The following is a 20,491-nucleotide window of genomic DNA, read 5'->3' on the forward strand; positions in this document are numbered from 1 at the left end:
GGTGGGTTGGTGCTGTTTACATTTGACCGGAAGCGGTTAATAGCATAGATTAGATAAGATCTAACCCTGTCGATTGCGTGCTTTGAAATCTAATCGGCCTTCCACCCACCAGACCAGGAACGGCCTCGGGGATTGCCGTGTGATCCTCGTCCTGTTGACAGTTTTCCGACTTCGGCAATACTGGCAAATAGTCAAGACCGTGAGAAATCATGTATAGGCTAGGAGTAAGACGGTTCACTACGTCTGTTCGCCATGCGGCTCAGACAGCTGCACAGATGGAAGCCAAGAACCAGTATGGGATCCAGGTTTCCAAGGCCCAAGGCACTGTTAAAGGTCTCGTTGGAGGTGAGCTTTTACAATTGAAGGGGAGACGCCACAGTTTAGGCTGACAATTTATAGCAATTGGAAACACGCCATTGATCAGACTCAACAAGCTGTCTGAGCAGACCGGTTGCGAAATTTTAGGAAAGGCCGAGTTTATGAACCCTGGTGGCTCAGTCAAGGACCGAGCTGCACTCTTCGTAGTCCAGGATGCCGAAGAGAAGGGATTGCTCGCGCCCGGCGGAACAGTCGTCGAGGGAACAGCCGGAAATACCGGAATTGGTCTCGCACACGTATGCCGGTCGAAGGGCTATAAATTGGTCATCTACATGCCAAATACCCAGTCCCAAGGGAAGATAGATCTTCTCCGACTACTGGGAGCAGAGGTCTACCCAGTCCCCGCCGTGGCATTTGACAACCCGGAGAACTACAACCACCAAGCTAAGATACACGCCGAGCGCCTAGAAAACGCTGTCTGGACGAACCAATTCGACAATGTCGCAAACAGGCGCGCCCACATTGAGACGACCGGACCTGAGATCTGGGCTCAAACTGGCGGGAAGATTGACGCATTTACTTGCTCTACGGGAACTGGAGGTACCTTAGCAGGAACTACCGCATACCTAAAGGCTGTCTCAAATGGCAAAGTCAAGTCTTTCTTGGCTGACCCACCAGGAAGTGTTTTGCACTCTTATATTGAGTCCGGAGGGCAACTCAAAGAACGCAGTGGCTCCAGTATCACCGAGGGTATCGGTCAGGGCCGTGTCACAGACAACCTGAGCCCTGATATCGAGTCGTTGGATGGCTCCCTTAACATTAGTGACGAGAAGAGCATTGAGATGGTTTACAGGTGCCTCGATGAGGAGGGCCTCTATCTGGGTGCAAGCTCAAGCTTGAATGTCGTCGCTGCGAAGGAAGTAGCCGAGAAGCTCGGCAAGGGGCATACCGTTGTAACAATATTGGCTGACGGCGCATATCGATACGCCGATCGCCTGTTTTCAAAGAAATGGCTTGAGGAGAAGAAGCTCTTGGGCGCTATACCCCAGCATCTTGAAAAGTACATAGTTCTTCCATAAGGCTAAATATACAAATTTGTAATATACAGTACACTACCATGTTATGACATGCAATCGTCAACCCTACTCTGCCCCGGCTGTATTTTCGTACACCCAAAGTCCCAGTCGCTCCCCCGAGCCTGCAACTGCCTTCAAGGTCTCAACATCCTGCGCAACTTGGGCAGATAGCTTGGTTTCCAGGTCGCGGAGTTGTCTGGTAGTGTCGGAGCTTTGCTCAAGTACCGAAATCGCTGTCCTCACACCAAGGAGGATAGGCGCGACAGTTTGCAGCATAGAGTTACTCTCTACCTCCTGTATCCGTGCCGGGTCGGTTTTCCGGTTTTGAAGCATTCCCTCTAGCTCTTTGTCTTGTAGGCTAGCCAGAAGACTCTTGGCGTACTTCTCGACAGTGCCGTTCTCGTCTTTACCCCCTTGATGCTTTGCGTTGAGAGCACTTAGCTGCAGGAGCACGCCTATAACCTCCGGGCTTGTTCTTGGATCCTCGGAGTCAGTAACCCTTCCACCTGCATGTGCCTTGTCCTCCATGAGGATAGCAATCTGCTCGGCCATCGAAAGTGCCTTCTTGGTTTCCGCCTGGCTGAAGCCGTTGACCAGTGCACGATGCTGAATCCACCACATCACCATCTTGGAAAGATCTCGGGTGTTGATCCGGAACCCGGTCTTTGATACTCTCCGCGCGCTTTCTAGGACGATATATTGGCGACCAGCCTGGCCAGCCTTTCTTACAAACTGCTCTAAAACCGTCCCGTCTGTAGCACGACCCGCGGAATGAAGGCCCTCAAGCAGGAGGGGGAAGTTGTCCCAATCTTTCTTGTCCTTCATTAACCCTAGCGCCTCACGTAACGCTATGCGCTGGTTTGGTACATCCTTCGTCCTGTTTATGTGCTTTAAACGTATTTCGTCCCCTCCTATCTCCACCGTTACTGGGACCGTGTCCAGGCTTTTTTTATGTTTGAAGGAATAGACGAGATCACGATGCTGTTTCGACAAATGCGCCGGCAGGAAAACAGTGTTGCGGAATTTAGAGAGGATATTATCGAGTTCGGGAGATGATGTCGGTTGGAAGGTTGGGAAACCTGTGAATCTTATTAGAAGCTACTCTACTCTCATGTGCCAACTGTTAGGACTTACCGTGCTTTTGATGTGGAAGTGAGCTGGTGAAAGCCCGGCGCTGGCCCAATGTTGGACCAACGGCGTATTGCGAAGTGCGCTCCAACCGAGGGAGCGCTCTCTTAATCGTTATTCCGGACATATTCGTTGATTGACAAAGTAAAATATTGTTTAATCCCTGACCTTTCTGAACTAAACTAAAATTGAAGGTCTGGAGCCGTAAACTTGGCGGGCGGTGAGTAAATATGGGCAGTATCGCCTAAATTAGTCGAGCACGAACATTTTGAAAGGTGGACGAACTTAACCGCAGTGAGCTCAGACAAAGGCAAGTCGTCTTGTCCAGCCAACACAATGGCCTTATTATTTACACCGACAATGCGTCCGCTGAGCTGCCTGAAGACGCTCCTGCGGCAAACCCGGCGGCAGAAGACGATAGCGAGGTCGTTGACAACATACCGTAAACCAGACCTAAACCGAGGTCTTCCGCTGGCAGCAGCTGTGGATGCAGGAATGCCCCATGGTAAACTTTCCTTCCGTGAAATCTCACTCACAGTCATATATCTCCATCAATTGGAGGGCACAATGGACACTGCAGCCGACTAATACTCTGTAGTCAACAGAAAGCTAAAGGCATACCCGCCTCCTCCATCTCCCGCAGCCAACTTTAAGAACCCAATTGGCGACCTTCACGCAGAACAAATTTCCGTCCTAGACCCTACTGGGGCACGCACACAGCTCTTCAGCAAAACCAGCCCCGAGGCAGCCAAGGTCGGCGATATTCTCCTCGTTCGTCAGAAGAACGGCGATCCATTTGCAGGCGTCTGCATCAACATCCGCCGCCGAGGCGTCGACACTGGCATTCTCCTCCGCAACGAGCTTACGAGAGTTGGCGTGGAGATGTGGTATAAGATCTACTCGCCAAATGTGGAGGGAATCGAAGTGGTGCAAAGACGGGTGAAGAGAGCGAGACGAGCACGTCTGACATACATGCGGAAGCCCAAGCACGATATGGGAAGCGTCCAGAATATCGTCCGGGCATATCAGAGATCGAGGTTGGGAGCACGATCGGGCAATAACAAGGGCGGGAAGAAGAAGGGAAAGGGAAGGAAATAAGGAGCTGAGATGGTGTATAAATATGTATGGCGTTCAAATGTCGAGAAATTACTTGATTAGTTTACACTAGCAATTGCAGAAGTGACCAAATCCTATCATTGACCGACCTCTCTTGAAACTTTTGGGCAGCACCTCTTCGGTGGAGTATCTTCAATGGGAAAGAGCGATGCTGATGCCAAGGGTCGTACTTGCCATAGCAAAGATGGTCCAAGTATATCTACGCCGAGTTGAAATATAAGATCTAAACTCAACTCCAGGGGTGCCGTCCGAGTCTGGCCTCGGTATCTACGTCTATCCATCATACCACTAGCAGAAACACAGAGTTAATAAGGGCTTATTTGATGGCTGGTCAGACCAGGGAGGCGATTATAGAGATGGGCGTTATCGGCTCGAGCATACTCAATGGCTGTAGACATGATGTATTGATTTTCTGATCATGAGGGGTAACTTACCTCGAACCGAGAGCAAAAGTGACGCTTGAGCGATTGGAGCAGAGCGAATTTCCCTACGAAAGGTATAAAGTAGCTACCATGGTTTAGTTTATGTAGTGCTTAAGCCAAATCAAAGAGAAAGACCTACGCTTGCTCATTCATGAAGTACCTCCCTCGCTGTGTAGTAATTGTGAAAACCACAAGCTCGTATTGTATTATTAAAAGGAACAAACTTATATTTAGTTAGCAAATTTCGGGCTATTTTTTTTTGGGGGGGGGGGGGGGGGTGCCTACTGTAGCTGTAGCAAAGAGCATTGCTTGGAATAGTAGCAACGATATCCTATGAGTTCCTTTATTATCATCCTGCGTGTTCGAATACATGTCCCAGGACTGCCCTTCATCTAAGAGTGGCGTGCAAGGATGGACATGAAGGAAATAATGCCGTATAAACTGGTCGAGATGAGGCCCACTAGGAACGTGTAAACAGCCCTTTGACTCCAAGTATCTTACGTCACTTGGGGTTAACTTTACCAGTTCCCTTACCTCAAGAAATGGGTAGTAAGAAAACGTAACACTGCATTAAAGGCTAGTTCTCGAGAGAAGGGTGAAAAGTCCCCTATATTTAGTGGAATAGTCGATGGTCGAAATGGACACCTGTTGTCTTCGGTCTGGGGAGAGCAGCTATACGGCCCTAGAGACTATTAGAAAAAAGGTTGCTTTTTTGGTGATGTAGACAAGAACATGTTTGTCGTCGCCTTCTATATATGCCTCCCATGGATGTAACTCTGTTAGAGTTTCTGTACCTATCGGAGCTGAGGTTGTCAAGGCTGCCGAAGGAGGAGGCGGGAAAGTATGCCCTAGAGCTTGAATAAAAATATGAGATCAGTTAAAGGCGTGCCCATCGAAACGGAAGATGAGTGATGGAATGACAGACCTTCCGGAGGAGCTCCGTACAGTGCAGATGTGGTGATCTAGCCGGCAGTTGGTACAAGGGATGCCGTACTTTGCGGTCATGACACAAATGACATGCAATGCGAGCGCGTTTTCGCGGTGGCCAGGTGTTATGGAGGTGGATTGCATATTGGGCCGCCTAGGTGGTATGATAAGCAACATCGGCAGAATAGGCTCGGCAGACCAGTCTCCTAATTGAAGCCTATGGTAATCCTTTGGCAAAGGATCAATTATATCAATCTTGAGTCCAATGCTGTAGACAAGGTGCGAAGGTAGGACGGGGAAATGGCGCATTGGCTTAACCTAAAACGTTCTTAAGGATAGGGCAAAGGCGGGGGAGTGGGGTAGGTAAAGGCCCCGGGAAAGCGGATCTTATGGGGCGGATCTTACGCCTATAGAACTGAGAGCAGCCACAAGGTCTGCTAGCATTTTGGGATGGAGCGAATTGCCGGATTGCGGGCGGTTGTATGTCACCAATGGAACAATGCCATGGCTCAAAATCTCCACCTTGACGTTATCATATCAAATGAAGCACCTCCATAACAACTTCAGCCTATAATGCGGCTACGTAGGCAGTGTTGTAGTTCTGTACATGCGGGCGAGATTATAATATTCTAATATTATGGAAGGGTGGAGGTAGCTAGGAACTATATACCGATATTCGGATTATAGGAAACTACGAAGGTAGCAAGGAACCAGATACCGATGTGCCAAATAACCAACTGTAACCCCGGTCCGAGAAGTTGCCGAACTATTGTCGCGCGAATAAGCTCTCTCCAACTCTATCTTTACTCTCCACTATTGAAGGCATCGTTCGGCCCAGGGAATCACTATACGGCATAACAGTAACAGGCATGGACGCAACTGCAGGTTCCCTGTCACAATCATAAACCTATCAACTATCAGTTTTATATCACCCCTGCCCCCCCTAATCTTTTACTTCTTTATTTACTTTACACTATCCATACGTCTACAAATCCACCAAACTTTTAACCATGGTACATTTTTACGATGCTGTACTCCAGCGACCGGACCGGTTCAATTTTGCAGTAGATGTTGTCGATTATTGGGCGGCCCGTCCCGACGACTTGGAGGCAATGTATTGGGTATCAAAAGACGCGTCTCAAAAGCGTTCCTTGACGTTTAAATACTTCTCACGCCAGTCTCATCGGGTCTCCGTTTTATTACAGCGCTTAGGCGTTAAAGAAGGCGAGACAATGGTTATGATCGTCCCTCGTGTACCAGCCAGCATGGTGAGAAATCCTGCCCTTAAAACTCCGGAGCTTGACCAGGCTAAGTAGATCACAAAAGGTGGGAAATCGCCGTTGGAGCTATTGGCAGCGGGGTAATTATCTCACCGGCGACTACCTTGTTGACCGAAAAAGATATTCAGTATCGCTGCGTCAAAAGCAAAGCCAGCGTGTGGTGCAAGCGTTGCCAAGTTCCTAGCAGTCCGGGATGCGTGTCCATCAGTTCGCACCGTACTGCTAGTAGGCGACGTTCCACATCCAGGCGCCAATTCTTTCTAGGCATCTCTAGAACTTCTCGAGGCCGATGCTTCGGTGGAAGATGTTAGACAAGACTGGAATTCCCCGGCCCTGCTCTACTTTACATCGGGCACATCTGGTCCACCGAAGATGGTGCGCCATAACCAGGTTTCATATCCATTAGGTCGGTTTCCTTGCACAAGCAGCTATAGTGTTAATATCTAACAAGCCCAGCTCTCACTACCACAGCTAAGTCTTGGTATCAGCTAGCTCCAGGCAAGGTGCTTTGGAATACCGCAGAGCAAGGTCAAGACTCCTCGACTGTACCAGGGCAATACAAAACCATAGGCTAATTATTACATTACAACAGGTGGGGCAAAGCTTCCTGGTCATTCTTTGGTGCATGGAATTGCGGAGCTACTCTTTTTGTTTACGATGATCGCGAGCCATTCAACCCTCAGCGCCTTTTAAGGATACTTCATCGATATCCTGTCACAACCCTTTGCGCAGCTCCACTTGCATATCGACAACTTGTCTTGCAAGAGGCTAAATAATACTATAAAGAATACCCTCCAATGGCTCTCTCGCATTGCACGGCCGCTGGAGAAGCTCTAAATGATGAGGTTATAAGGCAATGGCATGCGATCAGCGGCATGGAGATCCGAGACGGATACGGTCAGACAGAGACAATTGTCCTCTGTGGAAACTTCAGTGGGTTCCCGATTCGTCCAGGTTCCATGGGGAAGCCAGCACCTACAGTAGCTCTTTCTTGATGGGTCGAAACTGCAGTCGGGGAAGTGAGAGATGGCAGTGTTGATAGACGATATATCATCCAAAGAATTCTTCGGCATCTTCGATGGATACTTAAATGATGATGATACGGTTGGCCGGCGAGAAAAAATATTCACCAAGAATGGAGAGAGAAAAGTTTGGTACCTGACGGGAGACAAGGCGAGGAGGGATAACGACGGCTATTTCTGGTTTGTTGGTCGGTCAGACGATGTCATCAACTCTTCTGGATATCGCATCGGTATGTTATTCTCTATTGATACACACACTCTCTCACCTCTACCCCCCAAAAAAAGAATTACTAACGGGTCGGCTTTGCAGGTCCCTTTGAAGTAGAATTGACTTTGAAACTACACCCATCAGTAGTTGAATCCGCCGTGATATCCTCTCCAGATCCAATCCGAGGGGAGGTCGTGAAGGCCTTTGTCGTTTTGACCCATGAATGAAAGACGTAAACCAGGGCTCACTAAGGAAAGAGCTACAAGATTACTGCAAAAAGAATGCTGCGCCATACAAGTATCCGCGCAAGATCCAGTTTGTGCCTTTGGATTTTTTACCCAGGACAGTGAGTGGGAAAATTCAAAGAAACGAGCTTAGGAAAATGGAGTGGAAAACTGAGACTAAAGCAAGACTATGAATATATATGGTTATAGAGCAGGGAATCAAGGCTACCTTTCTTTGTTGTATCTAGTCTCGAGCATATAATATGTATTTTCAAACTCGTCAAGATAGCCTCAGCGTATGAGCGAGCCAATCTGTAAACCTCATCTCCTTCGGTACATTGGTATATTTTAGCCGCTTGGGTTGTCTATGCTGCACGGGACAAGCAGGACGTGCTTAAATAACATTTGAATTATAGCTAACTTAGCTTATGTGCAATCTCAAGCAAAGAGTTGCGATATGATATAGCACCCCCAACCTCAGCTCACTTCTATTTCTCCGCTAAAAATACAGCCCCACGTTCTCCTCATGCTCCAACACCAAAACTCGATATGCTTGCTTTCATTCGTATAATGCTCCAACAGTAAAAGCCCACCCAACATGTAACACCCACGCGAAGCCACGCCCAAAAATTCTCGTCTGTCTCAACGCCGCCAAATATAATGCTTTCATCGACCTCACATGGCCTCCTTCTCCGGAAGCGGCGGCGGAGGCATGGTCTGCAACCTCTTCGCATCCCGCTCCATCGCCTCACTGTCAGAAGGGGGCCTCTTGCGCTCCTTCTCCCGCGCGGCCTCCTTCTGGACTGCCCGCCTCGCCTCTTTGTCGCGTTTCTCGTTCTCCTTCCGCAGCGCCTTGGATTCAAATTCGTGCCAGTCGCCTTCTAGGGTTTGGAGTCTGCGGCCATATGTTAGCTTTATGAGTATATGGAAGTATGGGATGGGAACTTACTCTATCGCTTGCTGCGGCGCCGGTTCCTCGACAGCGAAGTACGGGTGCTCCAGCACATCGCCCGCAGTCGGTCGCTTCGCGGGGTCGTACTGGAACATCGCTTCGAGGAGTTCGTATGCAGCGGGCGTAACTCTTTCCTTGTACTTATCGGCGAACACGTTCGGCCGACGGGCAGTCGGGCGCAGGAGCTCGAACCACTGCATGTCCTTCAGGCCGGGCCAGTCGCGCGAGTTGGGGGTGCCGAGGATGGCGTAGATCTTGTCGAGTTGACTGATCTCGCCGCCGTCACCAGGGAAGATGGCGTGGCGTGTGAAGATTTCGACGAGCACGCAGGCGGCGCTCCAGATGTCTACCGCAGGTCCGTATTGTGTCTCGCCGAGCAGAAGCTCAGGGGAGCGGTACCAGATGGTGATAACACGGTTAGTATAGTCCAGCTGTCGGCGTTTGGCATAGAAGCGAGCAAGGCCGAAATCAGCAAGCTTTAATTGTCCTTCATTGCTGACGAGGATATTTGCGGCCTTGATATCGCGATGGAGAACACCGCGTCGATGGAGGTAGTCTAGCCCTTCGAACATCTGTTTCGCAAGGTCCTTCTTCTGAGCGGGGTTGAGTTTGAACGTTGGGTGGTTAAGCAGGCCAGTCAAATCGTGGGAGAGATATTCAAAGACCATGAAGCAATCATTCTTCTCCACCATAACCTCTTGGAGCATGACGACATTGACGTGCTTCAGTGATTGCAGGAGTTTAATCTCTCGCACAGCAGTCACTGGGAATCCATCTCTCTCGCCTTCCATGCGGATCTTCTTCAGAGCAACCAACTTCTTTGTGTAGACGTGGATGGCTTTGAACACTTTGCCGTAGGTCCCAGAACCTACGACAGATTCATTACCCGGTTTCCTGAAGTACACAGAGTCGAATGTCTTAAACTCGTCTGGGAGAATGGGTTTCGCTTTTAACCGTTTCATGATCTTTTTTACCATCCGAGGTGCAGGTGGTTTTTGGGGTGGAGGTGGCTCGCGATACTCCCGAGTTGCTGGAGGTTCACGGTACTCTCTGGGTGCAGGGGGCTCTCGGAACTCCCTACAAGGTGGAGGTTCTCGGAACTCTCGTGGTTCCCGACCGCGTGGTTCTCGTAGTTCGCGGTGGTCGCGAGGTTCACGAGGTTCCCGCTCACGAGGGCCACGAGAGTCGCGGTAGTCATGCCTCCTTGATGAGGCAGGAGCAGTGGGGATGTGACGCGACGCATTGTGCGCTGGATCTATCTTGGTTGGCCCACGTACGGGTACTTTGTCTAGCTTCTGCGATATTTCGGGCTTCGGTGTAGCTGGAGCAGCTTTTTGGGATGCTTTGAAAGCAAAGCTAAACTTGTTCGCACTTGTTGGTGTGGGCCTATCTGGTGGAGGCATTTCGTCCTCGACATCAGTCTTCTTCGAGGTATCTTCGACCTGTAGGTCCTTGGATGGCCGGAAGAGGTCCTCCTCTTCCACGTCTTCCACTTGTTTCGTCTCCTCGGGCCCCGTGTGAGGAATCGACTCTTGGGAAGGCTGCCCCGTTGGGGATGCGTGCTGAGGAGTTACGTTGCCCGAACTGTTGTTTTGGCCCCGACCAGTGCCTTGCTGGCTGGCATTCCAGTGTAGATTCTGGAAGTGTCCGCCACGACCTCTAAAACCACCTCGGAATCCGCCTCGAGGACCGCCACGGTAGTTCTGTTGTGGTGGCGGCTGATGCTGCATACCCGGTCCAGGATACTGTGGCGAGTGGTTTTGTGGAGGATAGTATTTGCCTTGTGGCGGCCCTTGAGGGGGTTGAGGGTAGCCTTGATTGTAGTTTGGAGGATATTGTCTGTGATGATTTATCAGTGATGCTTAATAATAATTGTCGAATAAAAGTGGACCTACTGTTGTGGAGAATACTGATGTCCTTGAGGAGGACCCCATCCTCCTCCTCTACCAGCCGGCGGATAGGGTGATTGTTGCGGGGATCCGTGATAAGATGAATTAGGAGAAATGTGCTGTGGCGACTGCGAATACTGATTTGTAGGACCTTGATTGTACTGAGGTTTCAACGGGAAAGCCGCTTGCATCTGGTTTGGATGATGGTAGCCTGGTCCATACGCATATCCACCACGCCCATTCATCTTTGTATCTTCGACGTCGATGCTATTGGCCCCAGACGCAGTTTGTTGGTCTGGACGGTATTTGTCGCGGGTCGGCCTACCATGCCTTGAAAGGCTGGAGGATGTCGTCCCCGATTCCCAGCGACCCCTCGAAGGCCTGGGGGACGTCGAGCCCGATGATTTCTGTCTGTCTGGTCTTGGTGACCTGTTATCGCGAGATCTCGAGCGATGTCTCCGAGAATTTTGATCGGATGACTTTGGGTGTTGGGACCGGTGACGGTGGCGTCGCTCGCGATGAGTGCTATCACGATCACTGACACTTCGATTACGGCCGTCGGCGGGCTCTCTTGGAGGACTGAGTGGTCCGTGAGTAGGCAGCGTCTCTCTGCGTGGAGATCTGGATCGCTCCTCCCTTTCTGGTGCAGCGGACTTGCCCTTATCTTTCTCAGGCGTTTGGATGGATGAACGCCTGTCGCGAGGCCAGTTTACTCGACTCGGAGATGTCTCGTGGCGAGAGCTTTCAATGCGTGACACCGATTTGGATGTCGAATGACGTCTTTCGCGACTTCGACTCTCTCTTCGACGTTTTCGATGGCCTCTTTCCCTCGATGGACTGCGGCTCGAACCGCGCTTCCCAACTGACGAGCCTTGGTGACCTTCCCTCCTTGATTTTCCTGACCCTTGAGAATCTAGTAACTCACGACCTTTATTGCGTTCCCGAATATCCTCCTGCTTAGCTCTTGAGGTTGGTCGCCGGCGGTCCCTGTCTCTGCTTTGGTCTCTGCTCCTGGGTCTACGCTCGGAGCCAGAGCTAGCTTCCTTTGCCTTCTCGCGGTCCCTCCCCCTCTCCCTTTCGATATCGCGTCTCCGGCCGGTGGGTGATGGCGATCTGCGTGGGCGTGTCACTCCTCGATCAACTCGATCTCTGCGGTCGTCACCGTGGCTCCAGCTGTTTTTCATTGCAACATCTCGTGTGGTGAAATGTGGACTAGGCATCTCTGTCATGTCAATGGGTTTTACCTAAGATCGGGCGCGACGACGCGGCTCTGCGTTAGCCGAGTTCTGCTAGATTCGCCCTGGGCTGCTTCGGCGTGCGATAAGTGTCGAGATGACAACCTTGAAAGTTGAAGTTGCCCCAGCGAAATAAAATAGAGAAAGATAGATATGTTGTCGAGAATGAATCCTCCAGCGAGTCAGACTTACTGTAGTCTAGCCGTCGAAAAGTTGTGTAAGCTTGCGAATTGTTGAGTTGTGTCCAGCACCAAAATTCTGGTCGAGAGTTGCTGCTTTAGCGATGCTGCAAGCCAGAGCCTTAATCCTCAGCCCCAGTCCGTCGGTATGAGTAGTACAAGTCACGAAGCATTTAACTAATCTACAAGTTTACGGCCATCAATCTCCAAGTCATGCAGACGTGATCTGTGAATCCACGAGCTCACTATTTCCCCAAGACCCCTGGACTCGCTGAGCAGTTCTACAACCACCATGGACGACTTGGAATCGGTGAGAAGCTGTAGCTGTGTAGCTGGGCCGTTTGTCCAAGGCGATTCTTGAATGTCCAACACTGCACGGTATATTGTCATGCGTGGATTCCTTGTAGCAGACACTGCCTCAAAGAGGTACACCAATTCTCGTGGAAGCGACGATATGGCGTGATAGATGGGGAGACTCCGCCGAGACGATGGCCGGATACCGAAACTGCTAGACAGCGGGTGCTCATTCAGCGACCGGCTGGTCTGAGTGCCGCGATGGTAATTATTACCAGTGAGCCGCACATAGGCGGTCGCTCAAGTCGTAGGACATGAACGGTTAGATCGATATAAAGGACCCCCAATCCAACCAAGAAGCTCGTCCAGCATGCCATTCCTCCAGTATCCTGCCATATGAGACCGTCATGCCCTCCAGCTGATGTTCCATGTGGAACCCAAGATATCCATCAGAAGCAGCGTGGTTAGTGACTATAAACCCATCCGACAGATGCCAAACCACAGGCTATCATGTCAGACCAACAACTAGGCCACCGTGCCATTCAACCTCTCAACCTTGATGTGTCCTCTTAATAAACCTCTTTGAGCGCCGTGGTATGCGAGCCTTATTGCTGTTGTGAATATCCGCGCTGCCGCCGAGGGTAAGTTGCGACGAGTCGGGATTGACGGGTGAGATCGCTGGCTGTGTTCGTGCCAGTCTAGGGAAGTTCGTGTTTAAGGTAGGTAGGCAAGGCCTGCTTGTTCTGAGGTCAATGGCATATAAACCAAATCATATCTGCATTTGTTTGTCGCATTCCTCATTCTGAGGTGGTTGTGTCCTCCTTCACCGACCCGGACGCAGATCCGAACACCTCCATCATCGCAGCCCGACGATGCAGCGACAGCATATTCATTATCGATAGTTCTTCGTCTTCCGATAAAGAGATTATAATGTGTAAAGCCGGCTCATTCTGATGTTAGCACCTCAATCATCATAGTCAGACTATGCTGATTGTTGTTTATGAATTGATCACGGTGTCGTTCGGAGACGGACGACAGACTGTAGCGTTCGCTTAGTCGCTACGTATGCCAACGCTGACCAAACACGTCATTATCCTCTTTGTGACAGATTCGACAAGGATTTTTTATATGAGTGAAGTTATGGGTCCTTGGAATTTTATCATATTGTAGTGATATTAGAGGTTTGAGAAGGGTCTATACCCCTGTCAGGAGAAGCAAAGTAAGATGTGTCCAATCCTTTCTATGACCCATGTTGAAGCCCTGATACCGAAACTGTGTCAGCCAGTTTCGTGATCCTCCGGATACTGGATCTTCCGATCCTAAAAGCTTCGACTCGGAAGCTCTAGGGAACGGACCGAAACCAGAAGGGTTTTAGGATCCGAGCCACGAATAGGCACAGGAATAGAGCCCGTAGGCCGTAACAGTATATATAGTAGTTAGAATAGCTTTAATTAGAAGAACATGCATTACAAAATTATCACTTTTGGGCCCTACTGCTTTATGACTGTATTTTCGGTTTATATTCTCTACCTACTGCCACGGATCCTACGGGTATTGTTCAACAACCCATAAAAGTTTTATATAATAAAGCTAGTTCCTGGTGTTAGAGTACAGGGCGTAGAATGGTGGCGAACCCATAGAGTAAAATAAATCCTTTCGTTGTTAGGAGTCCTAACTTGGGATGGGTGTAGGTAAAGGTTTTGAGTCTCGAGTATATATAACATCTTATACCGTTCTCACTTATTTTTTTCTTTCTACATATGCTCCGGCCCTCCCACCAAGTAGGCCAGTTGGCTAATGGGCCGGCCCTGCCACTAAGTTTCCACTTTGCAAATGGGCCGGCCCGTGTAGCTAAGTGGCCGGCCCAACTATAAAGTAGTATAATAGAATAGTAAATAGATTAATTGCTCTATACTACAATTCCAGCAGTGTCTGCCCGTGCTCGTTTCTAAGGAGGCCTCTTAACTAAAGCCATTTCTGTACGAGTAGCTAGACTTGATAAATTGCCACAGTTATAGTCGTCATTATGGCAGTGTACGCTACACTCCTTTGCTTCCTTATAACAACGGCACCTCTTTGTACTACATTGACCCTTACATTGGCATGATACTCCAACCCGTATTATTAATGAGCTCAAAGTCAAATTACGCACGGTGTTTGAGGTTCATAGACTCTTGGTCTGTTGGTTTGAATGCTGTTAGATTCCGCAGTATTGTACGTATATCGTCCCATTTGTTATATGATGTAATGATGTACGGTTACGCTCGCGCTACATCCACCGAGCCAAAAAGACTACAGTATTCCGGCTCGCCCGGAATACGCGTAACACGCTTTATATACCACATGTACCATAACGGCAGCACCCGTTACATATGAGAGTTGCTCTCGATTGGAGTAAGTAGGGCTGCTTATATAGGCTTCGAAAGCAGTGCGTACGTCGTTTGGAAACGGGTTAATCGAAGCAATAGTAGCCATAATTATAGTTGTAGAATATAGGAAGATTTGAATTTTCCACCATACTATCTACACCGCCACTTGGCTGTTGGGTCGGCCCGTTCGTAAAGTGAAAGCTTGGTGGCAGGACCGGAACATATACATTATTACCCCCCAAACATTGTGTTAGATATCCCCTGCACACCAATTTCAAACATGGCGGCCGTTTCTCAGCAATCAATCAATATCCGCAAGGCAACTTCTGAGGACGTTCCTACAGTCTCCAAACTTGGAGCACATATTTTCAGCATTACCTTCGGCCACTCCGTTCCAGCAAACGAGCTTCAATCGTTCCTAGAAGATTCCTACAGCATATCAGCAACTGAAAATGACCTCAAAGATCCGATGAAGGATATTGTCGTTGCATCAGACCAGGACGGCACGATTCTCGGTTTCGCCCTCTTAACTCGTGGCAGTTCTGAGCCATGCATTTCCCACCTTGAGAGCACGATAGAGCTCCAAAGGATATATGTTGATCCCGATCACCATGGGAAGGGAGTTGGGAGGTTGCTTGCCAACAAGTTAGAAGATATGGCGAGGGATGAGGGATTTAAGCATATTTGGCTTGGAGTCTGGGAGGAGAATCACAACGCTCAAGGGGTGTATAAGAAGTTAGGGTATAGGAGGGTGGGCCACCATGACTTTACTATTGGGGAGATCGTTCAGACGGATGATATCATGACAAAGGAGCTATAAGGCGGTTTCTAGAATTATTTTGTTAGAGTGCTCGACCATTGCGGCGAAGAAGGGTGCAGGAGGGTAGATTAGAACGCAGGTCAACTCATTTCGGGGAGGGAGCTGCAATTTATATAACTCAAAACCGGCGGCGCCATGCGGACATTCATTCAAGTTACATATTTGTTATAAAACAGTTTTCTTTTTTTTATTGCGTTTCTGCCCCTTATAAAAATAACAAAAACCAACGACTGCTCCTCCGGCTATGCTACACTAGATGCTTTTCATGGTACTCATCCGACATCGTGAAGTGCTCATACCATCGTCAAGCCTATACAAACCCCCCTATAGCCCCGCATCTCAAATGCCTACAATGCTTTTTACTGCGTCGGTGTCGGAGCAGGGCCTCCGCGTCCCCTATTACCTCCTCGTCCTCTCCCTCCACGTCCCCTGCCACGGGCAGCAGAATCCAGGCTGGCCGGGGGTGGCATAGAGTTATACGACTGGGGCGCTCCCCCTCTACCTCTCCTCGCACCATCCAATCCACCTCGGCCTCTCGGTACAAAGTGTTGTCCATTGGTTTGAGTACCAGCCCCGTTAGGTCCGCGAATAGCCATACCAGAGTGAGTAGCAGGGGCATTGTCGAAGCCTAGTCCACCACGGCCTCGTCCACGACTGAAGTTATTGCTCTGGCCAGCCGCAGCACCGCGGTATGAGCCGCGAAGAGGTGGCGGTGCGCCAGCCTCGCGATACTGTCCACGGCCGCCGGGTCCGGTTGGCGCCCCGTAGCCGCCGTTGGCAGTCAGGGGCGGCTGCGAGGTAGGAGCGGGGCGCTTCTCGACTGCAGCCTTGGAGCCAGCGATGACTTGCTTGTGCGACAAGTTCAGTACCGAGGTGATGGGGACGGTGGAGCCACGGAATGGGTCGCAGCGGCCATCGAGGGTCGTTCCACTGATGAAAGTGTGGTCGAAGACAATGTCGACTAGAGTTGTGCGCGCGGTGCGGCTGATGCCCACCACAGTTCCACGAGTGGCGATTGGCACACGTCCGGAGTCTTGGACGTAGACGATGCGGTCACCAAGGCCGAACTTTTGGTTGCCAAGGCGGTGCTCTGCGTCAGCTGGCCTCATGAGCGCGTTCCGCGGAACGCCCTTGAGCTTCTTGCCAACCGGCCCTGGATTGCTCTGAATCATGGCATCGACTGAAGCCTCGATTGCCTTGACAGTGTCAGAGTCGAGTTGCTGAGCATCGATAGGAACCTTATCAAAGTTCTTCGATTCAATGGTCTTCAGCCAAGCGGTTATCTCAGCAAACTTCGCCTTAGCAGAATCAGCTGTGTAGAAATCTGCAGCTTCGTACTCATTGCCTTGAGGCTTGCGTTGGATGCCAGCAATGAACTCAGGGAACCTGATCATATACTGCGAAATTAGATCAACAGCTTTGTCGCTGAACTCCCAACCAGTATCTCCACGACGAGAATAGCCCAGAACCTTGAGTTTCTTGCCTTCGAATTTCAGGTTAAGGCCCAGGTTGACTCTCAATCCATTCACATTGACTGTGAAAGAAGAAGTCAACTTGCTAAGAACCAGCGGGTGAAGCTGTAAGCGCTTCGCCACAGCATATGACGGCATATACGGAGTCGTCCTCTCAGACCTGGCAACGACCTCACGGCCAACTTCTGGCTCGCGACCTTGCACAGTCGACAGCCAGATCTCAGCCTTGTTTTCGTTGTGTTTAACTATCTCGAGGGGACGCCCGTAGTTAAACTCTCCGAGGAAGAAGGCTCTGGACCCAATAGGAAATTCTTCCTCGATGGGTAAGGCTGCCTTCTCAATAAAGCGCTGATCTTCGCTGGCCACTTCATCGACCACGACTTGTGAGGCATAGTCAGTCTCAACCCCAGCGATATAAGCATATTCCTTGACCGTGGCGCCGGCATCGGTCTTCTTCATGCCCCTCAACATGTCGACGTGAGTCAGAGACTCAACTGGTCCGATGATGATACCGAGACGTTTGCTATATACATTCTCGATTCTCTCCGCCTTCCTGCGGAAGTCTTCAATTTCGCGAGGACCGTGAGGAGTAGCAACAACATGAGTCGAGCCATCTGTTGGGAGAGTGTAGTTAAATAGCTCATCGGAAACACGGATGACCTTGGCCTCCTGAAGGAATGGGTATCCAACATGCACCTTTTGACCAAGCCTTGCCTTGGCGTTCTCGACCTTTGTCGTTGCCTCAGTATCCGTCAATGTGACAATTGAGCTCTCGTTGCGGCTGTCTTGTTGGAAGACGTTCACTCCGTGGAAGCCCAGAGCAGCATTGTACGGCAACGTAGCCAAACTAGGGAAGCCTGCCAAGGCATCCTCCCCAAGTTTAACGTCTCCCATGAGACCAACAAAATATTCTAATCCCTCAATGGTGGGCAGATCAAAAATGTTTTCAACGCAGTGGCAATGGGGGATATCTGGGAAGATCCCCACTAGCGATGAGGGATAAGTGAAATCCATATCTGGAGCGTGTGTAAACTTCAGCGAAACGCCGAACTCATTACGCGCCTTCTCAGCATCGCTTAACATATCATTTTTCGGTGCCATGGCCGACAGTAGTCGCTTCTCGTCGATGAAAGGAATCTTCACAACAGCCTCCCACTCCATTTTCTTGCCGTTCATGTCTAGCTCGAAGTCTCGAGGGTAGAAATCAATAATCGGCGACTTTGGATCCGTCATCAATTCATGGTACACTGTTGGTACAATCTTCTTACTGCGGTCAGGCAGGACTCCCATCAACTGTTCGTATGGGTGGAACGGCTGGCCAAGCTTGAAGTTGATATCCGCCTTCAGACCCTTGATGACATCTAAAAGCTGGTTAGCATTGCAAGTATGGGAGGCATGGAAAACGACACACCTGAAATCATTGGCGAATAATGGTAAGCGTAATACCAAGGCCATGATACGACGCCCTGGTAGTAGTAATACAGAACCCACTGCAACCCCTGGACGTAGTTCTCGGCGAGCTTCGTCAGCTCCGTCTCGTTGTCGCGTTTCCATTCGAATTTCCCGTCGTAATACTTATCTTTCCACTCCTGGAACTTCTCCTCGTACTTCTTATCCATCTCAGCCTGTGCCTCTTCGGCGCTCACGTCAACGATATTTGCGTTATCGTACTGTTTGACAACCCGTAGGATTGCAAGCTGGGACTCTTCATCCTGCTCTTCCTCCTCGTCATCATCTTGCTCCAACTTCGCAGGGAACGAAATTTGCAAGTGGCGGTCGCCATTCTCATCCTCGACTGTCTTCCAATCTAAGTGAAGGCTATCTGCCAGATCCTCGACAAATTTCCTGTCCTTGGCAGGAAGGCTAGAAGGCAGGTCAAGTGGCTCTGGCGATCGATTGTTGACAAAGATCTTAACCAATTTCCAGACATCCTTTTGCGCCGATGTCATCACTACCTTGCCCTTGCGCCTGCTGCCCTTCTCCATGACATCCACCTTTGCCATTTGCTTGCCCTTGAACCATTTTGCATCCGAGTTCTCAGACTCGAAGAAACGGTACTCCACATGAGAGAGCTCTTCCAATAAAATCGCTAACCGCGGCATGTTGATAACTCCGCCCTCATTAAGGTATCCGCCAGCCTTTGGTAAAACAGACTTGTAGATCTTAAACATTAGCGCCAACGCTCCTTCGTTAATATGCAGGTTGGGTAAATTGGGCAAGAAATCGTTTCCAACGAAGAACGCCATCAAAATAAAGTCGTCAATGACCCGTTCCAAGTCGAATGCGAAGCCCATAATGCCAGGCTCTTTTAATTCCTGGAACTCGATCTCCAAATATTCTCGTACAATGCATAAGTGCATGAGGTAGAAATTTTGGTGCTCTAGCTCCTTCGACTTCGCCTTGCTCTGTCGCCCAAAAGTAACTTCTTCTCGAAGTAGACAGAAATGAGGGTCGTGACTTAACAGACCCAGCATAATAAGATCTGCGTCTAAACCGTACAAGCAATGACGGACATTATGATCGTAATCCGGTTGTGCTTTCGACAGGCGAATATACTCCATAATCTTATGCTCTCCCTCTCCCGGAACTTCATGGCCAGAGAGAACAATCTCTACACCCTGCCAGTCGGTATCTTCCGACACCTTCTTGTTGATGAAGTATTTCAGCTGCTCTGTAAGCTTAGCCATGAACTCTGTCCCTGGCGTAATGCAGTTGCTGTCGAATGCCTCCTCTTTGGGCATCTCCTTCCCCTCACGAATCGCCTTTTCTCGAGCATTTTCAACATCGAGAGCTGTGCGGAATCGTCGTGCGCGCTGCTGGTTCATCTTGGCTCTGGGGGCAACCCCATCAATGGCCATGAAGAAGAGCTTGTGTGGCTTGATCTTCCCAAAAAGATGCTCGATGTAGTTAAATATCGCAATGAACATCTGCTCCTCTGTCATACGGAATGTCGCATCGTCGGAGTCCTTGTGGGTGCAATTATGGATAATACCGTTCATATCCAACTAATAGAGCGTTAGTATATGACATAAACATGGTATTGTAGTCCTGCGCGCGGCAGGCAAAGTTCATACATAGAGATTATCGAATTCTGGAATGCGGTTTTCCGCGATGAGCTGAGAGATAGCTGGGTATCTCTCGCTCATCCAGCGGAAGAACTTTGGAACACCCATCGCAGCGGTCGCTGTATAGCCCTTCTATAAGTGCTGCAATTGTATCAACGTGGCCAGGCGTGTAGTGGTTGTGATCTGAAATCGAATTTGAGCGTAGGCTGTGCTAAAAGAGGCGATAACAGATGTAAGGACTGTTATATAAACCGATCAAAAGCCTGTAACTCCTAGAGAAACCGAAAAGTCGAATAAAATGACTGCGTATGTGGAGATATTGCCGGTTGTCTGGAGGAAGCCTATGACTCTGGCATTGATCGTTATGACTCTGGATCTTGACGTTTGAGTTCGTCAGGTTGAGCCCCCTTCAGGTTAGCCTCGCGATAGGCTGACAATCCTTGGAAGGCCTTTAAGGTTGCCACTACCTAAACCCGCGCCTGGGACCGCCTCATG

At 49.8% G+C, this 20,491-nt stretch overlaps 8 protein-coding genes across 8 annotated transcripts; 5 read left to right on the forward strand and 3 right to left on the reverse strand.

The window, feature by feature from the left end:
• Nucleotides 1-117: 117 nt before the first annotated feature.
• CYS17 (Cysteine synthase 1) lies at nucleotides 118-1,397 on the forward strand (the record flags this gene model as incomplete). Its single annotated transcript, XM_024472370.1, has 2 exons — nucleotides 118-345; nucleotides 400-1,397. The coding sequence occupies exons 1-2, from the start codon at nucleotides 210-212 to the stop codon at nucleotides 1,395-1,397; spliced, it is 1,134 nt and encodes a 377-aa protein (XP_024319968.1). The 5' UTR covers nucleotides 118-209.
• Nucleotides 1,361-2,683, reverse strand: VC83_08828 (uncharacterized protein). The gene is made up of 2 exons (XM_024472371.1): nucleotides 2,529-2,683; nucleotides 1,361-2,473 (listed from the first exon to the last, which is right to left on the reverse strand). The coding sequence occupies exons 1-2, from the start codon at nucleotides 2,647-2,649 to the stop codon at nucleotides 1,461-1,463; spliced, it is 1,134 nt and encodes a 377-aa protein (XP_024319963.1). The 5' UTR covers nucleotides 2,650-2,683; the 3' UTR covers nucleotides 1,361-1,460.
• A 137-nt stretch (nucleotides 2,684-2,820) lies between these two features.
• On the forward strand, nucleotides 2,821-3,707 carry VC83_08829 (uncharacterized protein). The gene is made up of 2 exons (XM_024472372.1): nucleotides 2,821-3,027; nucleotides 3,121-3,707. Exons 1-2 carry the CDS (start codon nucleotides 2,859-2,861, stop codon nucleotides 3,618-3,620), a joined length of 669 nt encoding a protein of 222 aa, XP_024319962.1. The 5' UTR covers nucleotides 2,821-2,858; the 3' UTR covers nucleotides 3,621-3,707.
• A 1,948-nt stretch (nucleotides 3,708-5,655) lies between these two features.
• On the forward strand, nucleotides 5,656-6,960 carry VC83_08830 (uncharacterized protein; the record flags this gene model as incomplete). The annotated part of the gene is made up of 5 exons (XM_024472373.1): nucleotides 5,656-6,255; nucleotides 6,388-6,483; nucleotides 6,532-6,673; nucleotides 6,724-6,795; nucleotides 6,860-6,960. Exons 1-5 carry the CDS (start codon nucleotides 5,998-6,000, stop codon nucleotides 6,958-6,960), a joined length of 669 nt encoding a protein of 222 aa, XP_024319989.1. The 5' UTR covers nucleotides 5,656-5,997.
• A 333-nt stretch (nucleotides 6,961-7,293) lies between these two features.
• ACSM5 (Acyl-coenzyme A synthetase acsm5, mitochondrial) lies at nucleotides 7,294-7,724 on the forward strand (the record flags this gene model as incomplete). Its single annotated transcript, XM_024472374.1, has 2 exons — nucleotides 7,294-7,519; nucleotides 7,600-7,724. 2 exons carry the CDS (start codon nucleotides 7,294-7,296, stop codon nucleotides 7,722-7,724), a joined length of 351 nt encoding a protein of 116 aa, XP_024319958.1.
• A 342-nt stretch (nucleotides 7,725-8,066) lies between these two features.
• Nucleotides 8,067-13,374, reverse strand: CTK1 (kinase subunit of RNA polymerase II carboxy-terminal domain kinase I). The gene is made up of 3 exons (XM_024472375.1): nucleotides 10,569-13,374; nucleotides 8,671-10,512; nucleotides 8,067-8,616 (listed from the first exon to the last, which is right to left on the reverse strand). Exons 1-3 carry the CDS (start codon nucleotides 11,789-11,791, stop codon nucleotides 8,397-8,399), a joined length of 3,285 nt encoding a protein of 1,094 aa, XP_024319959.1. The 5' UTR covers nucleotides 11,792-13,374; the 3' UTR covers nucleotides 8,067-8,396.
• A 1,409-nt stretch (nucleotides 13,375-14,783) lies between these two features.
• On the forward strand, nucleotides 14,784-15,655 carry VC83_08833 (uncharacterized protein). The gene has a single exon (XM_024472376.1). The coding sequence runs from the start codon at nucleotides 14,920-14,922 to the stop codon at nucleotides 15,457-15,459; it is 540 nt and encodes a 179-aa protein (XP_024319960.1). The 5' UTR covers nucleotides 14,784-14,919; the 3' UTR covers nucleotides 15,460-15,655.
• Nucleotide 15,656: 1 nt separating this feature from the next.
• On the reverse strand, nucleotides 15,657-20,484 carry VC83_08834 (uncharacterized protein). Its single transcript, XM_024472377.1, has 3 exons — nucleotides 20,006-20,484; nucleotides 18,343-19,936; nucleotides 15,657-18,292 (listed from the first exon to the last, which is right to left on the reverse strand). The coding sequence occupies exons 1-3, from the start codon at nucleotides 20,102-20,104 to the stop codon at nucleotides 15,819-15,821; spliced, it is 4,167 nt and encodes a 1,388-aa protein (XP_024319954.1). The 5' UTR covers nucleotides 20,105-20,484; the 3' UTR covers nucleotides 15,657-15,818.
• Nucleotides 20,485-20,491: the final 7 nt, after the last annotated feature.

Source organism: Pseudogymnoascus destructans (genome assembly GCF_001641265.1).
Source record: "Pseudogymnoascus destructans isolate 20631-21 unplaced genomic scaffold scaffold_32, whole genome shotgun sequence".
NCBI classification, from domain to species: Eukaryota; Fungi; Ascomycota; class Leotiomycetes; order Thelebolales; family Thelebolaceae; genus Pseudogymnoascus; species Pseudogymnoascus destructans.

What these genes read in the sequence shown, in the direction of transcription:
- VC83_08828 (XM_024472371.1), bottom strand. Translation starts at nt 2,649, where the DNA reads ATGTCCGGAATAACGATTAAGAGAGCGCTCCCTCGGTTGGAGCGCACT. An exon ending in ACTTCCACATCAAAAGCACG is followed by an intron (nt 2,474 to 2,528) that starts GTAAGTCCTAAC and finishes TAAGATTCACAG; the next exon opens with GTTTCCCAACCTTCCAACCG.
- VC83_08829 (XM_024472372.1), top strand. Translation starts at nt 2,859, where the DNA reads ATGGCCTTATTATTTACACCGACAATGCGTCCGCTGAGCTGCCTGAAG. An exon ending in GGATGCAGGAATGCCCCATG is followed by an intron (nt 3,028 to 3,120) that starts GTAAACTTTCCT and finishes AATACTCTGTAG; the next exon opens with TCAACAGAAAGCTAAAGGCA.
- CTK1 (XM_024472375.1), bottom strand. Translation starts at nt 11,791, where the DNA reads ATGACAGAGATGCCTAGTCCACATTTCACCACACGAGATGTTGCAATG. An exon ending in CATCAGTATTCTCCACAACA is followed by an intron (nt 10,513 to 10,568) that starts GTAGGTCCACTT and finishes AAATCATCACAG; the next exon opens with ACAATATCCTCCAAACTACA. An exon ending in GCGCCGCAGCAAGCGATAGA is followed by an intron (nt 8,617 to 8,670) that starts GTAAGTTCCCAT and finishes ATATGGCCGCAG; the next exon opens with ACTCCAAACCCTAGAAGGCG.
- VC83_08833 (XM_024472376.1), top strand. Translation starts at nt 14,920, where the DNA reads ATGGCGGCCGTTTCTCAGCAATCAATCAATATCCGCAAGGCAACTTCT.
- VC83_08834 (XM_024472377.1), bottom strand. Translation starts at nt 20,104, where the DNA reads ATGGGTGTTCCAAAGTTCTTCCGCTGGATGAGCGAGAGATACCCAGCT. An exon ending in CAGAATTCGATAATCTCTAT is followed by an intron (nt 19,937 to 20,005) that starts GTATGAACTTTG and finishes ACGCTCTATTAG; the next exon opens with TTGGATATGAACGGTATTAT. An exon ending in TTATTCGCCAATGATTTCAG is followed by an intron (nt 18,293 to 18,342) that starts GTGTGTCGTTTT and finishes ACCAGCTTTTAG; the next exon opens with ATGTCATCAAGGGTCTGAAG.